This window comes from Oppia nitens, unplaced genomic scaffold (assembly GCF_028296485.1).
Source record: "Oppia nitens isolate AA-2021 unplaced genomic scaffold, nextdenovo-longstitch-racon4-pilon3 scaffold20_pilon_pilon_pilon, whole genome shotgun sequence".
Lineage (NCBI taxonomy): Eukaryota > Metazoa > Arthropoda > Arachnida > Sarcoptiformes > Oppiidae > Oppia > Oppia nitens.
Window position 1 is genome coordinate 1,399,654 of NW_026533200.1, and position 22,903 is coordinate 1,422,556.

The 22,903-nt window shown below is 23.1% G+C and overlaps 4 protein-coding genes across 5 annotated transcripts; 2 read left to right on the forward strand and 2 right to left on the reverse strand.

Moving 5' to 3' along the window:
- Positions 1 to 7,293: 7,293 nt before the first annotated feature.
- LOC128953193 (uncharacterized) lies at positions 7,294 to 8,688 on the reverse strand. Its single transcript, XM_054298667.1, has 2 exons — positions 8,615 to 8,688; positions 7,294 to 7,982 (listed from the first exon to the last, which is right to left on the reverse strand). The coding sequence occupies exons 1-2, from the start codon at positions 8,679 to 8,681 to the stop codon at positions 7,294 to 7,296; spliced, it is 756 nt and encodes a 251-aa protein (XP_054154642.1). The 5' UTR covers positions 8,682 to 8,688.
- A 3,332-nt stretch (positions 8,689 to 12,020) lies between these two features.
- On the reverse strand, positions 12,021 to 13,381 carry LOC128953187 (uncharacterized). Of its 2 annotated transcripts, none has more exons than XM_054298661.1 (2): positions 13,200 to 13,381; positions 12,021 to 12,727 (listed from the first exon to the last, which is right to left on the reverse strand). In XM_054298661.1, the coding sequence occupies exons 1-2, from the start codon at positions 13,267 to 13,269 to the stop codon at positions 12,057 to 12,059; spliced, it is 741 nt and encodes a 246-aa protein (XP_054154636.1). In that variant the 5' UTR covers positions 13,270 to 13,381; the 3' UTR covers positions 12,021 to 12,056. The 2 variants fall into 2 exon arrangements, with proteins under 2 accessions (XP_054154636.1, XP_054154635.1); XM_054298660.1 differs by having other exon boundaries at positions 12,021 to 12,730.
- A 2,455-nt stretch (positions 13,382 to 15,836) lies between these two features.
- On the forward strand, positions 15,837 to 17,528 carry LOC128953191 (uncharacterized). Its single transcript, XM_054298664.1, has 2 exons — positions 15,837 to 16,046; positions 16,857 to 17,528. The coding sequence occupies exons 1-2, from the start codon at positions 15,977 to 15,979 to the stop codon at positions 17,489 to 17,491; spliced, it is 705 nt and encodes a 234-aa protein (XP_054154639.1). The 5' UTR covers positions 15,837 to 15,976; the 3' UTR covers positions 17,492 to 17,528.
- Positions 17,529 to 20,638: 3,110 nt separating this feature from the next.
- Positions 20,639 to 21,915, forward strand: LOC128953214 (uncharacterized). Its single transcript, XM_054298690.1, has 2 exons — positions 20,639 to 20,712; positions 21,261 to 21,915. Exons 1-2 carry the CDS (start codon positions 20,643 to 20,645, stop codon positions 21,893 to 21,895), a joined length of 705 nt encoding a protein of 234 aa, XP_054154665.1. The 5' UTR covers positions 20,639 to 20,642; the 3' UTR covers positions 21,896 to 21,915.
- The last annotated feature ends 988 nt before the right edge of the window (positions 21,916 to 22,903 follow it).

Consider the following 22,903-nt stretch of genomic DNA (forward strand, 5'->3'; position numbering starts at 1 on the left):
TTATATAATTTTTTTAAAACAAAAAAAAAACAATAAAACAAAAATTGAATGGTAAAACATTGATATAATTTTTTTTACAGATATTAGATAATAAATATATAACATATTTAATAATAATAATAATATTATTATTATTATATATAAATATAAATAGTACACATATTTTTATTGTTCAAAATAACAAAAATAATTTTCATTAAAAATTTATTTATTTTTTTTAAAAATGTTTATTAATAATTATTTTATACAATTATAATTTAGATAAACTATACTTGAATGATATTTATTTAGTATAAATATATTTTAAAATTAATTATATATTAATATAAAATATATTCAATTATATTATATATATATATATATATATATATTTAAAAACTGTAAACAAATAATTGATTGATAATATAAATAATATAGATATAAAATATTATTAATTTAATAACAGAATAATTTAAAGAGAACTCTTTATTAATTAAATATTTATAGTATAATAATAATAATTATAATTAATTTAAATATATTTTTTTATAAAATTTAAAACTATATTATACTATCATATAATAGTTTAATGATTTTTTTGTGATTAGTATTATACTGTATTTAGTAAAATTATAATAACAACAAAAATATTAATATAACTTAAATATTTAATATTAATCATTAAAAATTTAATAATAATATAAGTATTTTATAAAATATAATATTTAATTAGAAAATTATTAATTAATTATCTAACTATTTGTAAACTATTTTTTTTAAATAAATAAGTAAATACTGTAAAATTTTTATATGAATTTTATTTGTTTTAATTAAATAATATATTTTGTTATTACTATTTATTTCATTTTGTATTATCAAAAAAAAATGTTTCATATTATTTATATACTAATAATAAAAAATTATTTGTTTTTAAACTATTAGAAAAACATATTACTATAAATAGGAAAATTTTATTTTAAAACTGTTAAAATAAACTGACAATTATTATGTCTTATTGTTTTTTTTGTTGTAAATAAATAAATAAAACACTTGTTTTTTAAAATTAAATATTTACTATTATTATTATTATATTTAATATATTGTATTATTTATAATATAATAGTCAATTGTTTTTTTTTTGTTATTTTTACCATATGATACTTTATTAAAAAAAATAATAATAATAAATTATAAAAACAATAACAATAATAATTAATTAACATATTTTTTAAGTATATAAATATCATTTAATTAAATTGTTTTTTATGGCAATTAAAACTAATATATTTTTTATCTATTATTTTTTATAATTAGTATTATTATTATTAGCATGGAAAAAAATCAACTAACTACCATGTTTATATTTGCTATTGCTATTATTATTATTATGCCATTTGTATTGGCTGATGATCAAGGTAAAATTATATAAACATTAATTATGATGATTATTATTATTACAATTTTTTTTATAAAAGTATATTATTATTAACTAATTAACTAGCTAGCTAGCTAACTAAATATATTTATTATTATTATATATATATAAATTAAAATTTATTAATTAGCTATAGATAACAGTAAATTTGCTGGCAATGGCCATGGATGGGGTAATAACGGGGGTGGTCATGGGGGTGATCATGGGGGTGATAATGAATGGGGTGATAATGACGGTGGCCATGGATGGGGTAGTAATGGGGGTCATAATGGATGGAATGGTAACGGGGGTGACAATGGATGGGGTGGTAATGGCGGTGGCCATGGATGGGATGGTAAACCATCAAAACCGGTGCCACCATTTAATATCTACGAACTACTCGCCCGTAACGGTTTCAGTCAGATTTCCGATCAATTTCGGCCACAAATGCAAGAACTATCGGATTTGTTGAACCAATTTTTCCACCGGCTGTCCACTACATCGCCACTGGACTTACCGTACGCTATCCGAGACGATGTCGGCTCAATGGTCTCCGACTTGGCCCGTGCTATGGATGCCTATCGGTCAACACTGTCGGGACCCCAGACAGTCGTCCAGAAAGTAGCCACAGCTGGCCGACTGTTTCGACAGTTGGCCGCCAACATTAGATCGACATTTGGACCGCCGCTAACCAGTAGTCGCAAACGGGCCGTCGGTGGCGGCGGCGGCGGCGGACGTCCAGGCAGTCCACTGTATAACCAGAAACTATCCCAATATTTGGTCGGACTGTCCGATATGATTGGCAAACTATTGCAACCGTCGGCGGCGCCGATATTTCTACCAGTTTTTAGCCAATTTTTCGATCAAATACGACTAAGCTATGACCAGTCCATACGGAGACAATTGAAACGTATTGCCGCACAAAATAGTGGTCAACTTCCCGAAAATTTGCTGCCAATTCCGCCGTTTGGCCAAACAGTTTGGGATCCGATTATCCAGCGTATTGTCCAAAGTTTTCAGTAGATAGCGAGTGAGTGAGTGAGTGAGTGAGTGGGTGAGTGAGTGAGTGAGTGAGTGAGTGAGTGAGTGAGTGAGTGAGTGAGAGAGAGAGAGAGAGAGAGAGAGAGAGATACATAATGATATATATATATATATATGGATAGATAGATAGATAGATAGATAGATAGATAGATAGATAGATAGATAGATAGATAGATAGATAGATAGATAGATAGAGAGAGAGAGAGAGAGAGAGAGATTTTATAGTTGTTTAAAATGTATTACTAGTATTAATAATACAATACATAATTTATAAATAAAAATAAAATTAATTTCTCAAATTTTTATATACTATTGTCAAACAAATAAATAACTTTTATGTTAATAAAAATTATTTAATTAATTAATTAATTTGTTTTTTTTTTGTTATTTATCAATAATTTATACAAATTATAAGTTTTAATCATAACTATTATAGCCAATTATGCCGTCATTGAATTTATTGGTTATCAATGTATTATTATTAGTTTTAATAATAAAAAAATTATTAATTATTAATAGTTTAGTATTTCTAGAAAAAAAACAAAATATTTATTGCAAACTCTGGACAATACGTTTCATAATTGTATCCCAAATTGTTTGGCCAAACGCACGTACCGGTGCCCACTGGGCGGGTAGTATACCTTGATTTTGTTGTTTGGCTATACGTTTCAATTGTACGCGTATAGCCCAGTCAAAGCTCAGTCGTATTTGTTGAAAATATTTACTATAACCGGGTATTAGTTTAGCCAGGTCATCGGGTTTCAATTGTCTAACAAACATATTGGTCACCAATTGAACAGTTTCCGATAATTTTCGGGTATATAATGGACTGTTTGGACGATGGCCAGCACCAGCCCGTAGTACGGGTGCACTGGTTAGCGGTACAAATGTCGATCGGATAGCTGCCGACAATTGCCTAAACAGTTGGCCAGCAGTGGCCACTTGACGGGCGACTGCCGGGTTAGTGGGTTGCAGTAGTTTCTGATAGGTGTCCATTGTTTGGATCATATCGGCAATCATACCGCTGCCGATATCGTCTCTGATAGCATACAATAGATCATCGGCGGGTGTATCGGTGGACAGTTGGCTGAAAAATTGGTTCAACAGATCCGATAGTTGCTGTAGTTGTGGCTTAAGTTTTTCGGCCAGTTCTGTGAAACCGATTTGTACCAGTAGTTGGCTAACAACAAACGGTTGGACCGGTTTGAATGGATCGGACCAACCGTAGTCTACACCCCATCCATCACCGCCACCTCCCCAACCATTACCCCCAACATTGCGACCAAATCTGCCATCTCCTATAGGTATCAAAAAATTAAATAATAATAATTAATAGTAAATAAAACAAACAAAATATTAAATAAAATATTAAACAATAAATTAAACAAAAAATTAAACAAAAAATTACACAAAAAGCTAAACAAAATATTAAACACAAAATAAAACTCAAAATTATACAAAAAATAAAACAAAATTAAATCAGTTATTAATATTTTTTTACTAAATAATTAATAATAATAATAAATAGTATACATAATTAATATTAATAGTTAATAGTTAATAAAAACAACAACAACAAAATAAATTTAATTACTTTTTTATATAATATTTTATGTAAGCAATTAAAAAAATAATAATATTTTGTTTTTGTTTTTATTGATTGTATTTAATTTTTTTTTAATAATAATAATATTTTTTATCTAGTAATTAATTTATCAATTGTTGTGAAAATTGTTGTTATTATAAACTAATTTAAATAATTTAATAGATATTACTGTACCTTGATCAGCCAATGCTAATAATGGCATAATAAATATAAATATAAACATCATTGATAAAAATTATTAATATAAATATATTAATTAATAACTTTTTAATATTAAACTAAATTGATATAAAATAATTTTAAAAAATTTTAATAAAAATTAAATGCTATTTATATATCAAGATTAAACAAAAGAGTTAAAAAAATATTTTTTTGTTTGTTTGTTAATATTAAAACAATTAATTTTATTTTATTTATTTTTATACTATAATACAATAATAATTTTTTGTTTGTTTTATTTGCTATTATTGTTTTTAACTTAAAAAAATAAAACACCTATTTTATATATAATTTTTCATATAATATTAAACACAATAGTTAATAAAATTTTTAAATTTAATTTTATTAAAAATTTATTTAATAAAAAATAATAAAATTTAAACTGCTATTAATGGTATTTAATAAAATTAAATTAAATGTTTTATCAATTATTTTTGTTATCTAAATATTATATGAAAAATCTATTTTTTTTAAATTATATAAAACAAGTATTTTAGTTTTTTTTAAATAAAAACAATAATATCAACTAGATTATTATAAATTATAAATTTCAAACATTTTATTATTATATTTATTTTATAAAGTTATTAATTTGTTTTTGTTTTTGTTGTTGTTGTTGTTAAAAAAATTTTAAGCGATATTCAATACAAAAAAAAAAATTAAATAGTTATAAAATATTTTAAAAAAACATTTGTTTAAACTTTGATATAAATAGTTATTAAATTTCGTCTAATTTTTCTATTAACTATAATTCAGTATAAGTATACCACAGTTTTTATAATTTATAATATTATATAAATTAAATTATTAAAACAAAATATTGTAAACAAAAGTTATTAATTTTTTATTAATTTAATTTAATTATTAATTTATTATAAACTCTGGACAATACGTTTCATAATAGTATCCCAAATGGTTTGGCCAAATGCACGTACCGGTGCCCACTGGGCGGGTAGTATACCTTGATTTTGTTTAGCTATACGTTTCAATTGGGTACGTATAGCCCAGTCAAAGCTCAGTCGTATTTGTTCATAATATTTACCATAAACTGGTATAATTTTAGCCAGGTCATCCGGTTTTAATTGTTTACCTATTGTGTTGGTTAGGCCTACAATAGTTTCCGATAATTTTTTCGTATATAACGGACTGTTTGGACGGCCAGCAATAGCCCGTACGGGTGCACTGGTCAGCGGTACAAATTGCGATCGGATAGCTGCGGTCAATTGACGAAACAGTTGGCCAGCATTGGCCACTTGTCCGGCAACTACGGGATCTTTGGCAGCCAATAGTTTCCGATAGGCGTCCATTTTACTGATCTGATCGGCCAGCAGACCATTTTGGCCGCCGATATCGTCTCTGATAGCATACAGTAGATCATCATCGGGTGTATCCGTGGACAGTTGGCTGAAAAATTGGTTCAATAAATCGGACAATTGTTGCAATTGTGGCTTAAGTTTTTCGGCAATATCGGTAAAACCGTTTTGAACCAGTAGTTCGCTAATGTTGAACGGTTTGGCCGGTTTGAATGGATCGGACCAACCGTAGTCTACACCCCATCCACCGCCACCACCCCAACCACCATTACCCCCAACATTGCGACCAAATCTGCCATCTCCTATAGGTAACCAAAAATATTAATAATAATAATAATAATTAATAGTAAATTAAAAAAACATAAATCAAACAAAAAATAAAACAAAAATAAATCAATTATTAATAAATTTTCTAAAAAATTAATAATATTTTTTCTTAATAATTATTAATAATATTTTTTTTGTAGTTTTTATTGATTATATATTAATAATTTTTTTATAATTATTAATAATAATAATTTTGTATTAATTATATTAGAAAATAATTATTAAATAATTAAATAACAATTAGTAGTAATAGTACTTTACCTTGATCAGCCAATACTAATAATGGCATAATAAATACTAGTATAAACATCATTGTAGCTAGTTGATTTTTGTTTTTTGTTTAAAAATATTTATTTATAAATTATGAAACTAGAAATATTAATAATATAAAATTAATATATCAATTTATTAAATTAAAAATGCTATTTATATCAAGGTTAAACAAAAGGTTAAATGAAATAATATTTTTTATTTAAGTAATATTTTTTTTATTAAGTATCAAAAAAAAATTTATAAAACAAATAATATAATAATAATTTTTATTATTAAAAATAAACATATTTTTTGTTTATTTTAGTCTAATAATAGTATTTTAAACTATAATACAATAATACAGTAAACTATTTGAAATTTATAATTTTTGTTTCATTTGCTATTATTATTGTTTTTATTTTACAAAAAAAAAGCAAAACACTTGTTTTTATCTAAATTTTTAAAATTATTTTTTTATATATAATATTAAACACTATAGTTGATAAAATTATTACTTTTATTAGAAAATTTAGACAATAAAACAATTATTTTTTTATCATACTTTAAATATAATAATTGTTTTCTAATTTTTAACAAATATATTTTAATTTCATTAAACTATATTTATAAAATATATTATAAACAATATTTATACTTAAGATAAAATAATTAATTAAGTTTTAAATTAAAAAAAATTAGCTAGTATAATAATTAAATTATTACTATTATTATTATTATTATTATTACTGATATACTGTACTTAAGTTATATGTTTATATGTGTTATATATATTCACTAATACTAATCATAATCTATTATTAAAACAAATATATAATAAATATATAAAATAAAACAATTTTTTGCTTAAATCTTTTATTAAATAATCAACAACAAAAAATTACCAAATAATTTAGTTTTGTGTAATTATATAATAATTATCAATATCATTATACAAAATAATAAAACTATTATATAAAGAAATAATAAATTTAAAATAATAATTATAATTATAACAAATATATAAAATGCAAATAATAATAATAATAATAACTAGAATACTGTAATAATTAATTTTTGAAAAAAATAAAACTAAAATTAATTAATGACTTAATATATTAATTAATTAATTGTTATTATTATTATTATTCTTGTTTTTCGACATTTTTGCAAATATCGACAATTTTCTTGAACTGTTCGTCCAATTTATGGCCAACCAGTTGAACGGTTTGGTATTGTTTGGATACCAGTTGACCGTCAGTTTCGGTAGACTGGGCTTTAATCCTATCTAAATTAGATTTGATAGACTGACTCGTGGCCAGGGCTAGTGTTTCAAATACATCGACCAATACAGTGGATACCCATTTAGGTATCTCCGCGGTAGTCAACATTTGTCCAACAGTTGTAGCCAATTTCTGGGTAAACACACCTAAATTTCTATCAATTAATGGCCCGATTTTACGTGTCTGACCACTGACTAGTGGCTGAATAGTTTCGGTTATTTCCCGTGAGATATCTGTCAGCAGCTGTGATACCCGTTTGACGGCATTGGCCGCCGGATTGGATTTTTTCTCAGCAAATTCATGCCGAAACCGGTCCATATCGTTGGCAAAATTTCTCAATACCCGACCCAAATCGTCGCGTATGATAAACAATAGGTCATAATCGTCATTATTATTATTATCTACGGGTGCGTTGGCGAAACTGGCGAAAAATTTGTTCAACTCGTTGGCCATTAAATCGAGCGGGACTTTCAGTTTTCTGGCAATAGTACCGAAACCGTGTCGTTCAGTAACCGCCACAATATCAAACTTGACCGGTTGTATCGGGTCTACTGTAGGTATATCAATGTGTGTGTAAGTGAATGTGTGTGTAATTGTATATGTGTGTAAGTGAATGTGTGTGTAATTGTATATGTGTGTAAGTGTATGTGTATGTAATTGTATATGTGTGTAAGTGTATGTGTGTGTAAGTTTATGTATGTGTAAGTGAATGTGTGTGTAATTGTGTGTGTGTGTGTAAGTGTTTGTGTGTGTGTAAGTGTATGTGTGTGTAAGTGTATGTGTGTGTAAGTTTATGTATGTGTAAGTGAATGTGTGTGTAATTGTGTGTGTGTGTGTGTGTAAGTGTTTGTGTGTGTGTAAGTGTATGTGTGTGTAAGTGTATGTGTGTGTAAGTTTATGTATGTGTAAGTTTATGTATGTGTAAGTGTATGTGTGTGTAAGTGAATGTGTGTGTAATTGTATGTGTGTGTAAGTTTATGTATGTGTAAGTATATGTGTGTGTAAGTGAATGTGTGTGTATGTATGTGTGTGTGTGTGTGTGTGTGTGTGTGTGTGTGTGTTTGTATGTGTTTAGAAAATGTAAATTAAAAAAATATATATATTATTGATAATAAGTTTATTTTATGATTTTTTTGTTAAATAAAAAAATTATTATAAAATTAATATAATAACTAATATTTACCTTGATGGCTCACTGGAATCTTCATCATAAATAATACAACAATTGTTGCTAGTTGAATTTTAAACATTATTTAATTAGTTTATTAATAAAAATTTTTTAAAAACAATATAAACTAAAATATTATATATATATATATATATATATGTATATTAATAAAAATATAATTAAATACTAATGTTTAATCTAATTAAGAAACTTTAAATTCAATATTTTTAAAAAAATATAATTTCATGGGATTTATATAGACTGTATAGTCATGTAATTTGTGATGTAATTTAATAAAACAATAAATTAATTTGTTTTTTTATATAAAATTATGAAAATGGTAATTTTCCATTATATGGGTGCAATTTAATAAAATAATAAAAAATATGAAAAAATTAGTAAAATCATTAAATCAAAAAATAAAATAAAAATTATAATTTTCCATTACATGGTTAATAGAAAAGATTGCTAATAAATTTTATTTTTTTATTTAAATATAAAAATCATTAATTAATTTTATAATAAATTTTAAAGTGTCTAAATAAACAATAATTATATAGATAATTAAATAAAGATAATTTTAAAAACATAATTTTTGTAATTTAAGTTAATTATTATATTAAAGTGAGTTTTATGTTAAATTTTTTTTAATACGATATATAGTTTATATTCTAAGATAGTATAATAAAATATTTGAAAAATAAAACAAATCATTTTTTTCAATAAATATTTTGCTTTTAAATTATTATTATAGTATTATTTTAATAATAATGTGGAAAAATCAACTAGCAACTATACTTATAATTGTATTGACAATGCAATTTTCGATGAGCTATCAAGGTAATATTTTATAAAAGTTTATTATATTATTTTTAAATTTAAAAAATATTTTAGTTGTTTTATTATATTAATATAATGAACTATAGTATATTACACTATTAAATCTGTATAAATATTTATATAAATACTACAATTACTACTACTACTACTAATAATAATAATTATACAGTAATTATAATACTTTAACATAATATAATAATGTATTTTTTTAAAATTAAATTTATAATTAATATTGAACCCCCCCCCCACACACACAAACATATACATAAATATCCATACATACATATATATATATATATATATATATATATATCCACACCCACACACACACACATATACATACATATTCACACACACACATACATATCCATAAACACATATATAGATCCACACCCACACTAGACTGACCACTCAATTTATTAGTAAACCTGTATAATAGAATAAAATATATAAATTTCACCTGTATTTTCCTGTATATTAAATATTATATTCCTGTATGTTAATCTGTATTTAAATATATATATTTATATATTTATAATATAAATTAAGAAAAATTAAATTTAAATATTATAATTACATAAAAAGATGAAATTTAATTTTCTATTGACAAACATAAACAACTTTATTTTTATAAAATTTATTTTTTTTTTAATTTATTTTATATATTTAAACTTTATATTAAAATACAAGCAATTTTTATTAAAAAAAAATTTACTTCATAGTTATTTTATACTTTTATTAATTAATTAGTTTCACATATTTTTAAACTGTATATTACATTATACAGGTTAGCCCTTTTCCTGTCACCTGTATCAGACCTTAAATTCCTGTATAATACAGGCGGCACCTGTATGGGTGGTCAGTCTAACCCACACACACATACATATATATCCATACACACACATACATACATATTCACACCCAGACACACACACACATACACATACATACATAACTTAATTATTTTATATACACTCAGCCACAAAACAATCGCCGATAAAGATTGATTTGGTGGCTATGAATAAGCGAAACGGTTTCAATGATATTGTTAAGAAAAATAAACCCGGATTTGAATCGACCGGTAAAATGTTTACCAAATTTTTTCGATCGTTTCGGTAAAGTACCCGCCGATGACCTAATGTTTGCCATTCGGGATGATTTTGCCGAAATAATCCGAGATATTGGCGACGATATGTACGTATTTCATACACATTTTGCCCAAAAAGCACCGGCAGTTTCAACGGCTATGAAACTGGTTAGCGAATTGTTCAAACAAATTGGCCAAACAATTCAGCATACATTTCAACCGTTATTGGCGGGTATGAAACGTCAGGGTAAGCCATTGTTGGACAAACATTTCGGACCGGTTACCTATAAACTATCGGATAGTGTTGCCAAACAATTGACAGCCCATGAGACGGCCAGACATGTCGGTACAGTATTAGTCGAATTGTTTCAATTGATAGGCCGGGCCAGCAATCAGGCCATCCAATCGGTTCTGGACAGGACTAAAGTATTGGGAACTATACCCGTCCAGTACTTACCCGTACAAGTGTTTAGTAAGACATTGGAAACATTGCTAAACAAAATTGTCGGTCTCTGTAAAAATGTTTTAAAATAATAATAATAATAATAATAATAATAATAATAATAATAATAATAATAATAATAATAATAATAATAAATAATTGTTGATAAAAAATATATTTTATTTTTTCAAAAGAGATATTTACTATATTTGTATATTATTATTTTTTTGTTTAAACTTTTTGTTTATTATTATTATTATTGAATAAATATTATTTATTACTTTCCTTAAACATTTGCTAATTATTCATATAAACAAAAATAGAAAATATTTATTTTTTTATAATTATTATAATTTTTAAATAAATATTATATTATTATTATTATTATAAAATAATATTAATTAAATGATATAAAATGATAATATAAAGTCTATAGTTTAAATAAATAAATAAATTATTTAGTTTTTTAAACAAGTATTTGTAATTTAATTTAAATATTATATTAAAAGTTAGTTAATTATATTTACACAGTTGTTTATATTATTTTTTTTTAATAAAATTAATTTTATATTTTTTTATATAACATTAAAAATATAATTAATATTTTACAAACAAACAAACTTTATTTATTTTGTTAATAACAGGTTAATAATGAAAAATTACTTTATTTTAAATCTGTAATATTATTGTTAAAATATATATTTAAAAATAAAATTTCTAATTAACTTGTTATATAATTAGTTATTAATTATTTGCTTAACATTTACTATTGTTAATTATTATTATTACAAATAAAAAAAATAAATAAATAAAAATTTTATACAACAATTTAATATAATAAAAATAAAATTATATTAAAAGTATTTTTAAAAAGTTATTTTATTTTAGTAATTAATTTTTTAGATATAATAGAAAATTTATTAAACTATTTTTTTATCAATAATTTTGGTTTTAAAAGAATAACAAATTTAAAATAATAATAATAATAATAATAATAATAATAATGTAAATCATAAATTATTAAATCTATTAACTAGAATATAATTATTAGTTTTTAAAAAACATAAAATTAATTATTATTATTATTATTACTGATTTTCGACATTTTTACAAATATCGACAATTTTCTTCAACTGTTTGTCCAATTTATGGCCAACCAGTTGAACGGTTTGGTATTGTTTGGATAGTTGACCACCAGTTTGTTTGGACTGGGCTTTAATCCTATCTAAATTAGATTGTATAGACTGACTGCTAGCCTGGGCTAGTGTTTCAAATACATCCACCAATACAGTGGATACCCATTTAGGTGACTCCTCCGTAGTCAACATTTGACCAGCACTTGACGCCAATCTCTGGGTAAACAAACCTAAATTCTGATTAACTAATGGTTTGCCATTACGTGTCTGTCCGACGACTAGTGGTGTAATAATTACACCGATTTCCCCGGCGAGTTGTCTGAGTAACTGTCCGACCCGTTTGACCGCTTGGGCTGCTTGTTTCGCCGATTTTTTTGTAAATTGTTGCTCAAAGGCGTCCATATCGTTGGCAAAATTAGTCAATACCTCACCCAAATCGTCGCGTATGATAAACAATAGGCTATCATCACCGGTATCTACGGGTGCGTTGGCGAATGCGGCAAAAAATTTGTCCAAACCGTTGCCCATTATTTCGAGACGGGATTTCAGTTTTGTGGCAATAGTACCGAAACCGTTTCGCTGATTAATTGCCACCATATCAAACTTGACCGGTTGTATCGGGTCTACTGTGGGTATATCAATGTGTGTGTATATATATATATATATATGTGTTTGTATTTATGTATGTGTGTGTATTTATGTATATATATATATATATATATATATGTGTGTGAGTGTGGGTTTATGTATGTGTAAGTGTGTGTTTGTTTTATGTTTATATGTATGTATGTGTGTTGTATGTGTGTGTGTGTATGTATGTATGTGTGTGTGTTTGTTTTTATGTATGTATGTGTGTGTGTGTATGTGTGAGTGTGTGTATGTATTTGTGTATGTGTGTGTGTATATATAAGTGTGTGCAAGTGTGTATGAGTTTGTGTGTGTTTAAAAAAAATGCAAAAATTAATAAAAAAAATATATTTTAATTTATGATTTTTTGTTAAATAATAAAAATTAATAATATTAATAATAATTTTTAATATTAATATAATAGTTTTATATACAATCAATTATAATATAGTGATATCTAATATTTACCTTGATGGCTCATGGAAATCAGCATTATAAATAATACAACAACAACAGTTGCTAGTTGAATTTTAAACATTATAAAAATTAGTTTAAATCAGTTTATTGATAAAATAAACTTTAAATAATATAAACTATAATATTAATCCTAAATAAATGTTTAAACTAAATTATTAGATTTTAAATTCAATAATTTTAATATAATTTTCATGGGATTTATATAGTCTGTATAGTCATGTTAATTGTGGTGTAATTTTTAAAAAAAAAACTTTAAATTTTATAAAATTATTAAAATCATTATATTTTTTAATTAAAATAATATAAGTAATTTTCCATTACATGTTTATTAGAGAATTATTTTTTAAGTAAATATTAAAAATCATTTTATTTTTCTAGTTTTTTATGTTTAATTAAACAATAACTTTTATTAGTTAATTAAATTAAGTATTATATTAAAATTACTAAAATCAATTAAAAAATTTAAAAAATAGTAAAATTTTATATATTTTAGAATTAGTCGCTTACTATTTATTTATTTGATTTTTTGGAAATTAAATAAATTATTGTTAATTTTCTAATTAATAAATTAATTTATTATTATTTGATATATATATATATTTATATATATAATCATTTAATTTTCTAATAAAATTTTATGTTATATTTAATGTCTGAATGTTTTAATAATTTTTATTTTAACTTAGTTATGTTTTTAAAAAAATAAATTGCACAGATAATTTTTTAATCTATGTAAAAATTTTATATTAAACAAAAATAATATTAAATAAGTTTCAATATAAATTAATAGCTTTTATATAGAAAATAAATAGATAAATAAAACTAAAAATTACATATATATATAACATTATTTAGTGTAAATCAATTAGTTGCAACTTAATGGATATTTAAATAGTTTAATTAATTTTTTTTTAAAAATAATAATTTTTATAAATGACATATTACATTGATAGCTTACTGAAAATTTTATTGATTAATACAATTAAATGTACAATTACTATTAGATTTTTTCGACATTATTATATATAATAAAAACTTTATAAATTTATGAAAATCATTAAATTATTTAATTAAAAAAAATAATACAGGTAATTTTCCATTACATGTTTATAAGATAAAATTGCTAATAATTTTTTGTTTTATTAAATGTAGAAATCATTTTAATTTCATAATAATTTTTTTTATATGTTTTGTTTTATGTCTAAATGTTTTATTTGATTTAATATTAATAAATAAATGAATATTTTAAAAATTAAAACTTTTTTTTAAATCTGTAAATTATTTAATAATCTAATATATAATATATACATATCGTTAAACAAATAATTAGTATGCTAGTTCACTTAATTTTTTTTAAAAAAACTATAATTAATAGTTTTTGCAATTATTAATAATACATATTTAATAATTTTTTTTGCATTAAATTATAGAAAATAGGTTTAATTAATAATTAATAAAAAAAAAATAATATATCTAAACAATGTGCGGTCTAATGGAGGGGGCGCTTAATAATAAACTATTTAAAGTTAAAATTTTAAGTTAAATTTTAAGTTAAAGTTACCATGGAGTAATGATAACATACTATATGTTTAGGTTAGAAATAGATACCGATTTTTAATCTTTATAAAGATATTTTTATTTTTTTTGTATTTAAATATAAAGTAATAAATAATTACAATTCAATTAAATTCAACTAAATTTGATTAACTAATTTTATTTAGTTTTAACCTAATTATAAAATTAGATAATAATCAAACATGAAAAATATAACAAAATTATATGATTTATAATTTAATTGTTTTTTTTCAAAAATTATTAGCATTAAAAAATTTATTAGTACTTAAAAATATGATTAGCAATTAAAAAAATTATTAAAAAAAATTTGAAAATTTCATATTCTGTTAATAATGATTTTAACAATTTATAAAAAAAATTATGATTAGTATTATTTCGAAATAATAATGTAATCTAAGTGTAGAATATATATATATATATATATATGAAAATCGGAGACAAAATGGTGAGATAGTGACAGAGGTTTTTTGCAAATAAAAAATATATCGAAAATAGTTAACACAAATATGTATCTAATTTTTATTATAATTACAAGAAATATAACTTAACTGATAATTTATTATATATTATTTTTTTCACTAAAATTCTTGTAAAGTAATTTTTAAAGTAAAATTTCCATTAAGAATATTTTTATTTTTTTTAGTTTTAACATAATAGACATTGATTTTATAAAGAAATTTTATAATTAAAAATTTTTGTTTTTTTATCTATTTTTTAAAGCTATTAATATATTAAATTGAAATTATGATTAGCTTTTTTTATAAAAATACATGTGTAATATTTAGTTTTTACATTTTTTAAAAAGTTTGTAAATACTTGAAAAATTAATAGTTATTTTTATAAAGATGATAAAATTTATAAGTTTTTTAAATGGTATTCACAAATCTAAAAACTAAAGCTCAATAATTGTAAAAATTAATTTTCTATCATATAGATTTATTTGAAAAACCACTGTTAAACTACTTTTGTATCTGATTTTATACAATATAAAAAACTATATAAAGGCATGTAGTTTCTAAATCTAAGACAGTATAATAAAATTATATGAAAGTTTTATTTTTTTAAAAAAAACTTATTTTAACAATATTATTATACTTAATAGTATTGTAAATATTTAAAAAAGTAAAACTTTTTTTTTTAAATATACAAATCAATATTTTATTCAATAAATATTTTGATAATATAAAACAATAATGTGGAAAAATCAACTAACAATTATACTTGTAATTGTATTAACAATGCAATTTTCGATGAGCTATCAAGGTAATATGTTATATTATTAAAATTATTATTTTATTATATACATATCCACACACACACACACACAAATATACATATACATACTGTACATATCCACACATATATATATATATATATATACACACACACATACATACACACACATACACACACATACATACACACACAAACATAACCACACAGACACACATACGTACATATCCATACAAACACATATACAAATACATACATATACACACAAATATACATAGACACACACATACATAGACACACACATACATAGACACACACATACATAGACACACACATACATAGACACACACATACATAGACACACACATACATAGACACACACATACATAGACACACACATACATAGACACACACATACATAGACACACACATACATAGACACACACATACATAGACACACACATACATAGACACATACATACACACACATACATACACACACAAACATAACCACACAGACACACATACGTACATATCCATACAAACACATATACAAATACATACATATACACACAAATATACATAGACACACACATACATAGACACACACATACATAGACACACACACATACATAGACACACACATACATAGACACACACATACATAGACACACACATACATAGACACACACATACATAGACACACACATACATACATATCCATACACACACGTACATATCTACAAACATATACATTTATACACACAAACACAAAGACACATACATACATAAACATACACACACGGATACATAACTAAACTGTTTTATATATACCTATAGATACAAAACCAATCAAATTTGATTTGGTGGCTATGAATAAGCGAAACGGTTTCAATGATATTATAGCCAAAAATAAACCCGGATTGGAATCAACGGGTAAAATGTTTACCCAATTTTTCGATCGTTTAGGTAAAGTACCCGCCGATGACCTATTGTTTGCCATTCGGGATGATTTTGCCGAAATAATCAGTGATATTGGCGACGATATCGATGTATTTGAAAAACGATTTGCCCAGAAAGCACCGGCAGTTAGCGCGGCTATGAAACTGGTCAGTCAATTGTACAGACAAATTGGCCAAACAATACATCAAACCATTCAACCATTATTGGCGGGTAAGCAACGTCAGGGTAAGCCATTGTTGGACAAACATTTCGGACCGGTTACCTATAAACTATCGGATAGTGTTGGCAAACAATTGACAGCCCAGGAGGCGCCCAAACAAATCGGTACAGTATTTGTCGAATTGTTTCAGCTGATAGGTCGGGCATTCAATCAGTCCGTACAATCAGTATTGGACAGGACTAAAGTATTGGGTACTATACCCGTCAAGTACTTACCCATACAAACGTTTACTAAAACATTTGAAACATTGATCAACAAAATTGTTGATATTTGTAAAAATGTTTTAAAATAATAATAATAATCGTAATAATATTTTATTTTTAATCAGATATTACTATATATTTGTATAAATTATTTTTGATTAAACTTTTTTGATTATTAAATAAATATTAAAATAACTTTGCATTACATTTACTTACATTATTCTTATATATTAATTATTTTTTTTTTATAAAACATTTAATTTAATTAAATAAATGTCTTAAAAATATTTTTTCTGTTAATTTTTTTTTGTTTTTATCTAAAAAGTAATAAATAATAATTTAAAATAATAATAGTTTTTACATATTTTTTAGATTTATAAAATTGAGAGTCAAATCTTAATATAGAATTGTATTAACTATTTTACTATTTTATATCATTTTATTCTATCATATAGTTTTATTTGAAAAACCACAGTCTCTACTATTTTATCCGATTTTATATAAGATTTTTTTATACAATATAAAAACTATATAAAGACATGTAATTTATAGTCTAAGATAGTATAAAAAATATATATTATAGTTTTATTTTAATATTTTTATACTTTTCAATAAATATATTAATAAAATAAACTATATAATAATAATTAAAAATGTGGAAAAATCAACTAGCAACTATACTTATAATTGTATTTACAATGCAATTTTCGATGAGCTATCAAGGTAATATATTAATATTAATATATTTTAAATTAAACAAAAACTATTTAAATTTAAATTAATTTAAATAATTATTTTATTATATTTAAATATATTACACTATACTATTAAATCTATATAAATATTTACTACTATTACTACTACTACTTTTACTACTACTACTATTATTATTACTACTACTACTACTACTACTACTACTACTAATAATAATAATAATAATAATAATATTTTAACATAATATAATTATCTATTTTTAAATATTATAATTATTATTGAAATCTTAAATACCAACACACATACCTACATATCTACACACACATATATATATATACATTTATATACGTACACAAACACATACATATCCACACACATATACATATTCACACACATATACATATCCACACACAAATACATATTCACACACATATACATATTCACACACATATACATATCCACACACAAACACACACAAATACACAAAAACACACACACATACACCCACATACACATACAAACACACACAAATACACACAAACACACACACATACACCCACATACACATACAAACACACACATATACATATCCACATACATATACATATTCACACACATATACATATCCACACACATATACATATTCACACACATATACATATCCACACACATATACATATCCACATACATATACATATCCACACACACACATACATACATATCCACACCCATACACACACATATATTTATAAAAAAATCACATAAATAACAAAATTGTTTTATATATAATTAGATACTAAACCAATCAAATTTGATTTGGTGGCTATAAATAAGCGAAACGGTTTCAATGATATTATAGCCAAAAATAGACCCGGACTCGAATCGATAGGTAAAATTTTAAACCAATTTTTCGACCGTTTCGGTAAAGTACCCACCGATGACCTATTGTTTGCCATTCGGGATGATTTTGCCGAAATAATCCGAGATCTTGGCGACGATGCCGATGTATTTCAAAAACAATTTGCCCAGAAAGCACCGGTAGTTTCAACTGCTATGAAACTGGTCAGTCAATTGTTCAAACAAATTGGCCAAACAATACATCAAACCATTCAACCGTTACTGGCGGGTAAGCAACGTCAGGGTAAGCCATTGTTGGACAAACATTTCGGACCGGTTACCTATAAACTAGCGGATATTATTGGCAAACAATTGACAGCCCAGGAGATCCCGAAACATGTCGGTACAGTATTTGTCGAATATTCACAATTGATAGGCCGGGCCAGCAATCAGGCCATACAATCAGTATTGGACAGGACTAAAGTGGCCGGTATTATACCCGTCCAGTACTTACCCATACAATTGTTTAGTAAGACATTGGAAATATTGATCAACAAAATTGTTGATATTTGTAAAAATGTTTTAAAATAATTATAATAATACTAAATAATTGTTATGTTTTTTTATTGATAAAAAATATAATATTTTATTTGTAAGCAGATATTACTATATATATAGTATTTCTATATTTTTTTGTTTAAATTTTTTTTAATGATTGAATAAATATTAAAATTAATTTGCATTACATTATACTGTACTTATTTATTAAATTTTTTTATAAATAAAACATGTTAAAACATAAATTAAATAAATATCTAAAAATAATTTTTTTTTTGTTAATTTTATTTTGTTTTTTATATAAAATGTCATAAATAATAATTTTAAAAATAACTTTTAGATTTTAAAAAATAAATATTTAATATAATTATACCATTAAGTTTTAACTCTCAATATTTCTATTAAACTTTAAGCCTCCTTTAAACCGCTCATTGTTTGATAATTTTTATTTTCAATTATTAATTAATATTATTTTTTATATTTTAATGCATATATATATATTTTTATAAAAATTTTATTAAAAAAAATAAATTAGTTAATTATTTACTTAATACAATAAAAAAATTAAAATAGTATTTAAATTTATAAAAATTAAATTTGCTATAATATAAAATATAATAAATAATTACAATATTAATTAATTTTATTGATTTTTAACTAATTGTACAATTAGTTATATAATATAATATGAAAAATATAACAAAATTATATGTTTTATAATTTAGTTAATTTATTTTTTTTAAATATTAGGATTAAAAATTATTAGTACTTAAATAAATGATTAGTAATTAAAAAATATAATGAAATTATACTGTATATCATAATATATTTTTTTAAATTTTTTTTAAAAATGTGCACTTAAGAACATTATTAGCAATTAAAAAATTTAGTTATAATGATAAACAATTAATTATATATTTTTTATTAGTAAATAATGATTAGTTAGGATTTTAAAAAAACTATATAAACATATGTAGTTTATAATCAATGAATCAAAATTATATTATAGTTTTATAAAAATTTATTTAACAATATTATTATACTTATTATTATTATTAAATTTTTTAAATATACTAATCTATATTTTTTTTAATTAATATTTTAATTTAAAAAAATATTATTATAATAATAATGTGGAAGAATCAACTAGCAACTATACTTATAGTTGTATTTACAATGCAATTTTCTATGAGCTATCAAGGTAATATATCTATTTAAAAATTATTATTATTTTATTTTTGAACTATTAAAAAACTATTTAAATAATAACTGTTTTAATATTAATATTATTATTATATAATTATTATTAATATATTATAAATTTAAAAAAATTAAACTATTATTAATATTAATACTAAGTAATAGTTATAATACTGTAAAACTAATTATTAATATAAATATAATATATATTTTTTAAAATTACAATTATAAATATTATTTTTATCAATATATATCCACATATAGATAAATATTCACACACACACACACACACACACACACACACACACACACACACACACACACACACACACACACACACACACACACACACACACACACACACACATACATACATATCCATACACACACATACATATCCACACATACACACACGCATACATACATATCATCTCCATACATATACATACATAACCACACATACACATATACATAAATATCCATATATATATATATCAACACATACACACATACATACATAACTAAATTGTTTTATATATACACCTATAGATACTAAACCAATCAAATTTGATTTGGTGGCTATGAATAAGCGAAACGGTTTCAATGATATTGTCAAGAAAAATAAACCGGGACTCGAATCTACGGGTAAAATGTTTACCCAATTTTTCGATCGTTTCGGTAAAGTACCCGCCGATGACCTAATGTTTGCCATTCGGGATGATTTTGCCGAAATAATCCGAGATCTTGGCGACGATGCCGACGTATTTCAAAAACGATTCGCCCAGAAAGCACCGGCAGTTAGCGCGGCTATGAAACTGGTCAGTCAATTGTTCAAACAAATTGGCCAAACAATACATCAAACTATTCAACCATTATTGGCGGGTAAGCAACGTCAGGGTAAGCCATTGTTGGACAAACATTTCGGACCGGTTACCTATAAACTATCGGATAGTGTTGGCAAACAATTAACGGCCGAGGAGGCGCCCAAACAAGTCGGTACAGTATTTGTCGAATTGTTACAATTGATAGGCCGGGCCAGCAATCAGGCCATCCAATCGGTATTGGGCAGTACTAAAGTGGCCGGTATTATACCCGCCCAGTACTTACCCATTCAAACGTTTAGTAAGACATTGCAAACATTGATCGACAAAATTATTGATATTTGTAAAAATGTTTTAAAATAATACTAATAATAATTAATAATTTTTAAGTTCTTTTTTGTTGAAAAAAAACAATGAAAGTATTTATTATTTTTTATTATTTGATTTTATTGAGCTATTACTTTGTTTTTTAAATATTTTTAATATAAAAACAGCAAAATTATATACACTTTATAAATTATAATCTTTATATTTATTTATTTGATTTTTTAAAATTAAAAATAATTATTGTTTTTTCTAATTAATTAATTAAGTTGTAATTATTTGAGATCAATGAAAATTTTGTTAATAATATTTTAATTGATATATATGTAAAGTCATTTAAATTTCTAATAAACTTTTATGTTTTAATCTCTCAATGTTTTAATAATTTTTTTTAACTAATTTGAAGTTATGTTTTTAAAAAAAAAATTATTACACAAATAATAATAATAAAAATATAATATTAAATTAAAAAACTATTTTTTTAAATAAGCATTATCATTTTTAAATAAATATTATATATATTATTATTATATGTATAATAACAAAAATTTTCAAAGTATTTAAATTAAATCAAATTAATTATATACAATTTATTCATAAATAATACATCAATAGTTGCTAGTTGAATTAATAAACATTATTAAATTAGTTAAATCAGTTTATTGATAAAAATTTTATTTAAATAATATAAATAATTGTTTAAAAAATCAAAACTATAATATTAATGCTAAATACTATTGTTATTTAAAACTAAATTAATAGACTTTAAATTCAATAACTATATAGTCATGTAAATTGTGATTATAAAATTATGAAAAATATAAAAATCATTAAATTTTTTAATTAAATAAATAATACAGGTAATTTTCCATTACATGGTTATTAGAGAGGATACTAATAATTTTTTTAGTAATTTAATATATAAAAATCATTTTAATTTTCTAATCAAATTTTAATGTTTTGTTTTAAGTTTAAATAAACAATTAGTTTATAGTTAATTAAATTTATTCAGCTTATATATTTTTAAAAAAACAATTACTTAATTTT